This window comes from Ambystoma mexicanum, chromosome 5q (genome assembly GCF_040938575.1).
Source record: "Ambystoma mexicanum isolate Mex_15411 chromosome 5q, UKY_AmexF1_1, whole genome shotgun sequence".
NCBI classification, from domain to species: domain Eukaryota; kingdom Metazoa; phylum Chordata; class Amphibia; order Caudata; family Ambystomatidae; genus Ambystoma; species Ambystoma mexicanum.
In genome coordinates, this window is record NC_090933.1 from 992,874,834 (window position 1) to 992,882,613 (window position 7,780).

Below are 7,780 nucleotides of genomic sequence, written 5' to 3' on the forward strand. Positions count from 1 at the left end.
TTTGCTCTCAATTCTGGGGATCCTAACTTGTTCAGAAAAGTATTGGTTTGGTACTGGAGTGTATTATAGTGTGATATTTAGCTGCTTATTACTAGTGGAATGTTTTCTAAATGACTGTGTAAATAAATTAATATTGTTTTACCAAGAAACCTTGAGTAAGTGTTTGTTTGAACCACTGTGATTGCAAGTCCTTTGTGTAACACCTTGTACACTCACATCCCTCTTGAGATAAGCCTGGCTGCTCAGCCCTGAAACCACAAAACTGTGTAGTACAGACTTATACCAAAGGTGAGATTGTGCTTACACCTGTAGTCTTAATTGTGTGTAGTGTTCCCAAAGGGTACTGCATGTAATTCTGCCTAACACTGGTGGCAAGTGGTGAGGATGAAGTATAGTTGTTACATTGTGAGTGATGCTCTTACTGTTGTTCAAATAACGTTCACAAGGCTAAGCACCACTAGAAAGGCAATTGTTTTATCATGCCTGATATGGATAGCTACAGACAGGAGGCCCTAGTCATTTTAACAGTTGATCAACTAAAGGAAATGTGTAAAACTAGGAACCTCACTGTTAAAGGCAAAAATAATTAATTGATAGAAAGATTGTTGGAATTTCAAAGTCTAAGAACACCTACTACTGCAGCAAATGTGGCAAATGATGATGAGGATGATAATGTTTCAGAGTCCAACTCAAATGTTATTGATGAGTTAGAAGAGGCAGAGGAGTCTCAATATGTAGGCCCTACTGCACCTCTACCTGCTCTTAGGCCTCAACCTTTAGCCACAGGGACCCTACCAGGTCCAGCACTGAGTTCAGAGTTTGACTCTCTGGAGAAGATGAGACTTGAGTTAGAGTTCAACAGGCTCCAAGCACAAACTGAAAGTAAACATCAAGAACTTAAACTAAGTGAAATGGAATTGCAACATGCTCTTGAAATGAAGAAATTGTCTCTTGAGAATGGTTCTCTCCCCGAGTCTTCTAGGTCTTCCAGTCCTAAGAGGCCTTACATGCCCAAAGATGCAGTAATTATGTATGAGGTTAAGCTTGATATTTTGGATTGGTTGGCTGCTTTTAAATATAACTATGGGATTCAGGGAGTCAGCTGATTCATTGGCTTTTGTCTAGGCTACCCAAGGTTGAAACTGATGCTGTAATGGAGGTGGGGGAAATAGGATGGAGTATGAAGATGTGAAACTGGCTGTGATAGCTAGGTTTGGGAAAACTCCTTCTCAGTATCTTAACAGGTTTAGGAACCTCAAAAAGTATGATGGTGCCCCTTGGGATACCTGGGTCTGTGAATGTTTGAAAAACTTAGATGGTTGGGTTAAGGGTTACAGAGTTAACACTTATGAAGGTATGAGAAATTTGTTCATGTTAGAGTCTATCTATGATGCCTGCTCTCCTGAGCTCAGACAGCACTTGGCTGATTCCAAGAAAATTGATCCAAAGAAGTTAGCAAAGGCTGCTGACTTGTGGGTTGCCAACAGGGCTACTCACAAGGATTCTGGGGCTACTCAGAAGAAGGATGAGGGAAAACAGCACAAGAAAGATAACAAAGAGAATTCCAATACCTCCAATCCAAAAGAGGGCCATAAACATAAGAAGGGTAAGCCACCTGGGAAACCGAATCAGGCTAGTAAAACCTCTGGTGCTAAACCAGAGGGAGGTCAGGCCAGACCCCCATTTATCAAAACATTTGGGAAATATTTTGCTTGTGGGTCAACTGACCATGTGAAAGGGGATCCCAGATTTAAGGGTAAACCTTCAGGGATCCACACTGTCTCCTTAGCCTTCTCCCCAGAGGAAGAAGTTCAAATGGCAAGTGGACCAACTGGCTGAAGAACCCATGAGAATCTCAGCCAGTGTTTCTTTAGTGTCACTGGGTCTGTGGGAACAACAGAACTTAGATGTCTATAATTCCATCCCAGACAACACCAAAGAATATTACAAAGACAGTGTACTTGTGAATGGTCAGGAGACCCCTGCTATCAGAGACACTTGGGCCAGCATTACTGTAGTGGATGAATCTTTTTTCAAGGTTGAGGATGTTGCTAATGCACCCAAATACCTCACTATGCTTGCTGGAGGCCTTGTCCAAATGCTTCCACAGTTACCAGCTCTCATCCAGTGCAATGACATGACTGTCAAGATAACCTGTTAGTGTGAAGCGATAAGTACCTGGGATAGTCCTGTTGAGGAATGGCTTAAAAACTCTTGGAGTTGTATCAAGCACCCCCAGGCCTCCTAGCAAAAGGAAACAGGAGCAGACATGGAAGGCCAGAGAGAGTACCTTAAAAGGATCTCTAGGGGAAATTATAGGAGGAAACTATAACCCCCAGTCCACAGGATATACTGACTGCTATTTCAAAGAAAAAGGAGGAAAAGGGGAAACCTAAAAACTCCAAGAAAAAGCGAACAAGCACTCCTGTGGTACCTGCAAGGACATCCCCGAAAGGACTGTCCAAAGTCACACCTGTGACGACTCCACCAGCTGAAGCTGAGTGTGAGGAACAACCAGGACTGGTTGAATCAGCTGCTGAAGATTCAGAGCTGGAAGAAGACCTTCCCCCCTGTTGGAGATCTGGATCCTTCAGACCACCAGAAGATGGCCTCTTCTACAGTTAACCCACTGAGTCTATCCCATGGGACTACAGGATATTTGTAGTGCCTCTAGAGACTAGACACCAGTTCCTACAGTTAGCCCACGAGACTCTTTTGGCTGGTCACTTAAGCTTCAAGAAGACTAAGGAAAGGCTTTCTCTTTATTTCTACTGGCCTAAGTTGGGGTCTGATGTAGATAAATTCTGTAGGAGCTGTCACACTTGTCAGACATCTGGCAATGGTGGAGCCAAGAATATGGCACCCTTGGTGCCTCTCCCAGTGGTGGGAGTCCCTTTTGAGAGGGTAGGAATCGACATTGTTGGTCCCTTAGACCCTCCAACCTCTTCAGGCAACAGGTTTATCCTGGTTGTAGTAGACCATGCTACTAGATACCCTGAAGCCATACCTATGAGGACTGTTACAGCTCAGACTGTTGCTAAGTCCTTTCTTGGTATTTTAACCAGGGTAGGTTTTCCTAAGGAAGTCATCTCTGACAGGGGTTCCAATTGTATGTCCCACTACATGAAGACATGTGGAAGAACTGTGGAGTGACTTACAAGTTCTTAACTACATACAATCCCCAGACAAATGGGTTGGTAGAGAGGTTTAACCGTACTATGAAGAGCATGATAGGTGCTTTAGAGGAACCCCTTAGGAGAAATCGGGACCTTCTACTGCCATGCCTTCTATTTGCTTATAGAGAAGTCCCTCAGGAGGGAGTTGGATTTTGTCCCTTTAAGCTTCTCTACGGCCATCCAGTTAGAGGTCCCTTGGCCCTAATTAAGGAGGGGTTGGAGAGTGCTCCTTCCCCCAAGCCAGTAAGAGTCATTGACTATGTGATAGGTCTCCGGAGGAGAATGTTACACATGATGGCAGAAGCATCAGATAACTTGAAAGCAGGTCAGGCTCTGGTGAAGCATTGGCATGACCAGAAGGCCTACATGGTTGAGTTTACTCAAGAACAGCAAGTTTTAGTTATGGTACCTACAAGGCAGAGGGTGTTCCAGGACAAATGGATAGGACCCTTCAAGGTTGTGGAAAAACTTGGAGAGGTCAACTATCTGGTGGACTTAGGCAATCCTAAGGAGGCTCCCAGAGTCTTTCAGACCAACTGTCTAAAAGCTTATGTCTCAAGACCAGAGGTAGGAGCTTTGCTTCGGAGATAAGCCTGGTTGCTCAGCCCTGCTTCCACAAAACTGTGCAGTACAGACTTATACCAAAGGTGAGATTGTGCTTACACCTGCAGTCTTAATTGTGTGTAGTGTTCCCAAAGGGTACTGCTTGTATTTCTGCCTAACAGGCATACCTTGGAGTTCCAACACAGGTGTCCTTGTATTCCCCCTGTAGCTCGACACGAAAAGCATTAGGCACAGCTGTTGCAGGAGTTCTAAGTCATGATAAAAAAAAGTGGGCGATACAATCCGCTCCCCAGCAACTCCAGGGCTCCGGGGTGTACTCCAGATACTTTCTGGTCCGAAAGTTGACAGGAGTGTGGAGGCCGATCCTGGACCTGTGACAGGTCAACACGTACCTGAAGTCCCAGAAGTTCAGGATTGTCGCGTTTCAGCACGTGCTCAGCCAACTGGAGGAAGGCAACTACCTGGCGTCTCTGAACATGGAAGACACCTACTTCAACCTCCCCAACCATCAGAAGCACTGCAAGTTCCTGTGGTTTGTGGCCCAAGGGCGGCACTATTAGTTCAAGGCACTTCCCTTCAGCCTGAAATCGGCCCTGATGGTGTTCACGAAGTGCTTGGCTCCGGTGGCAGTGCATCTTCATCTTAAGGGCATCCACGTCTACCCTTACCTGGACGATTGGCTAGTTCGATCCCGCTCCCATGCTCTGGCGAGCCAGCACACAGCAATTACTGTGCATTTGCTGACGGATCTGGGATTATCCAAAGTCCTGCTTGGAGCCATCGCAGAACACTCTGTTTCTGGGAGCACGACGCAACACAGTGGCTTGACTAGCATCTCCCTCAGAAGAGATGGTGGTAGCCAACCTAGGGATGGTGCAGCGCCTGCCGTCGGCACGGTCGGCTACTGCGCGAGCCGTCAAGTCGCTGTTGGGCATGATGTCCTCCTGCATCAACTTTGTCCTCGTTTGTAGACTACAGATGAGGCCTCTACATTAGTTTCCGGATGCGAGGTGGCTGCAAGTCTCAGGATCCTGGATGGACAAGATCCCCCTCAACGAGGAGTTCTGACGAGCAATACAGTGGTCGTGAGTGCGCTCCCTTCTCATGCAAGGGGACCCATTCCAAGTCCCTCCTTGCCAGGAAACAGTCACCACAAAATCTTCTATGGAAGGTTGGGGAGCTCATACCGGACAGTTTCAGGCCCGAGGCCTCTCGCTGCCAGAAGAAAAGACCCTTCACATCAACGTCCTGGAGCTTCGGGGCGTCTTCTGGGCCCTCAGGTCCTGCCGTCGTTGAGGGGCAAGGTGGTGAGGATCTTCATGGACAACACCATTACTGTGGTCTACATCTGAAAGCAGAGCGGGGCGCGCTCTCCGGCTATCTACAGGGAGGCCCAGGATCTGTAGCACTGGGCCATTCGTCCGGACATGTTTCTCTTCCCTTTGCACCTGGCGGGCACCAAGAACACCATTGCAGTCTCACTAAGCAGGGAGCTATGTTCTTGCCATGAGCGGGAGCTTCGCTAGGACCAAGTGGATCTTCTATTCCATGAATGGGGCCAGCCCCAGATTGACCCTTTCGCGACAGTGATGAATTCCAAGTGTCAGAAGTTCACTAGCAGGTTCCCACAGCCGAGGAGCATGGGGGATGCATTCTCGTTCCCATGGGAGGGACATTTCATATACACCTTTCCTCCGTTCCCACTCCTGCTATGTGTGATCAACACAATCAGACAGTGTCACTGCAGGATGATACTCGTCGTTCTGGCATGGCCACAGAAAATCTGGTATCCAGACCTGCTACATCCCATCGTCGCTGAACCTCAGGGCCTGGCTCCTGCAGCCCTAGAGTTTGGACATTATTCTTTACCTGTGGATTGTAAGGACATCCGGGCCAAAACCATTGCCTCTTCAATGTTGACGTGCTATGGCCATAAGTGGAAGCGTTTCTCTGTGTGCTGCCCAGCTCAGAAGATTACCCATCTGCGTGTTACTGCCCCACAGCACTCATCATACCTACTTTCCTTGCCCAAGGCTGGACTGGCTCATGCTTCTATCAAGGTGCACGTGGCTGCCATATCCCGTTACACCAGGGCACCGGGTATGCCTTCTCTGCGGTCGCACAGACTCATCGAGGAGTTCCTCAAAGGACTTTTCAGGACTTTACCACCGGTGAAGGCTCCTGCCTCCGCTTCGGAACTCAATGTGATTTTGACTAACCTCATGGGGGCTCCCTTTGAGCCGATGCATCAGGCTCTGCTCAAGTTTCTATCGTGGAAGACGGCTTTCCTCGTGGCGATCACCTCAGCCAGTTGGATTGGGGAGATACAGGCCCTGTCGTTCAAGCAACCATACTTGTCCTTCCATACTTCTAAGGTGCTATTGCCTACACAGCCCACCTTTATGCCGAAGGTGCCATCAGAGAACCACCTCAACAAGCCTTTGGTGTTGCCCGTCATCTTCCCGAATCTGTCGTCACCAGCGGAGTGGTCCTTGCATTCTCTTGACGTTGCTCATGCCTTGAAGTTTTACGTGGCACGTACGAAAAACTTTTGGAAGACTTCTCAGCTGTTCGTCAGTTTTGGACCTGTGAATCATGGATAGGCCTTGTTGAAGGCTTCCATCTCCAGGTGGCTCTTCGTCTGCATCATGCACTGTCAATGACTGGCTAGCTGCCGGCCAGCCGAGAGCTCACTCCACCAGTGCTATGCCAGCAGCGATGGCGTTTCTCTCTGGTGTCCCCCCACTCGACTTCTGCAGGGCTGCTGCGTGGAGGTCTATACACATCTTCATGAGGTTCTACTGCATTAGCAAGGATTCCATGAAGGAGCCCCGAGTCTGCCAAGCGGTGCTACGTAACCTGTTCACTTGAGGTGAGTCTGTTCCAGGAGTGAGTGTTTGTTACTTCTGGTGAGCCTTGCCACCTCCTGTGGTTGTGTGCATGTACTGCTGTGTAATCGTTATTCATGAGCATGTGAATCCATGCCAGACCATATGCTGGAGAAGGTTAAAGTAACTTACCTGTAACTATTGTTCTCCAGCATGGGTCTGGCATGGGTTCACATGCAAACCCTCCCTCCTTCCCCTCTGTGGCTCTTCTTGGTTCATATTGCCACTTTACGTGCTTACCAATTCTGAAGAAGGCCACCAGGGGTGGAGCTTAGACAGAGGACTGTCATTCGATGGGGCAATATGACCTAGAGGACAGTGATTGGTTTGGAGGAGCAATACAGTTTTCAAGTGAAACAGTTTTTTCTTTTACCAAGGATTCCCAGCTCATGAGCATGTGATTTCATGCCAGACCCATGCTTCAGAACAATAGTTACAGGCAAGTAACTTAAACCTTGTTGATGAGGTTTTGACTTCAGGTTAACTAGTGAATGAACACGCCACTACTGTCAGCTTGTTAAAAGAAAGATACATCTCATGTAGAACGCCATTTCATGGATTGTCACTATAAGACATCATAAACATTGTTTGTATACATTCAGCCTTTTTTAATGTCTATTTGATTATCAATTTGATTTTCATTTTTAGTTCCACTCTCGTCAGAAGCCACTGAAGGTGAAGTTCAGGATGCCTTGAATGCCCTGTGGTCTATTAAACCAGATGCAGTCAGCGTAACCAGGGCATATATTGATCATGTTTACATGTACAATGTGACATTCATTTCTCAACGAGGTGAGTAGTAACTGTATCTGTATTCTGTGCACATTTCACTAAGTCCAACGGCTGTATGTTCCCTGTAACTGTGGGGATATTGGGTTGCTTGTGTGTTGAACAAAGTTTCAAGTTGGTAAGTATCCAGTGTATAAAAGAATATGTACATATTGTCACCTTTATGGACAATCTCTTCAGAGATGCTACACCTTTTTAAAGTAAGCTTTCAGCTTCACCAATTCTCTACAGTAAAGGTGGGCTTGTGTGAGGAAGTGTACATTGCATCAGAAATGAGTCCATAGGCTGGGACAGATGCTAAGGGGTTGTCTAGGGGTACTCAGAATATCAGCGTCGATAAGTGCCTCCTAAGGCTTCAGGATT

General features: G+C 47.2%; 1 protein-coding gene across 1 annotated transcript in view; it reads left to right on the top strand.

Moving 5' to 3' along the window:
• The window catches only part of LOC138498336 (fibrocystin-L-like), a 339,059-nt gene extending 331,631 nt beyond the window's left edge, over positions 1 to 7,428 (top strand). Inside the window, exon 8 of the mRNA XM_069622135.1 lies at positions 7,277 to 7,428. Coding sequence (XP_069478236.1) covers positions 7,277 to 7,428 — 152 coding nt within the window. The remainder of the gene's footprint in view (positions 1 to 7,276) is intronic.
• The last annotated feature ends 352 nt before the right edge of the window (positions 7,429 to 7,780 follow it).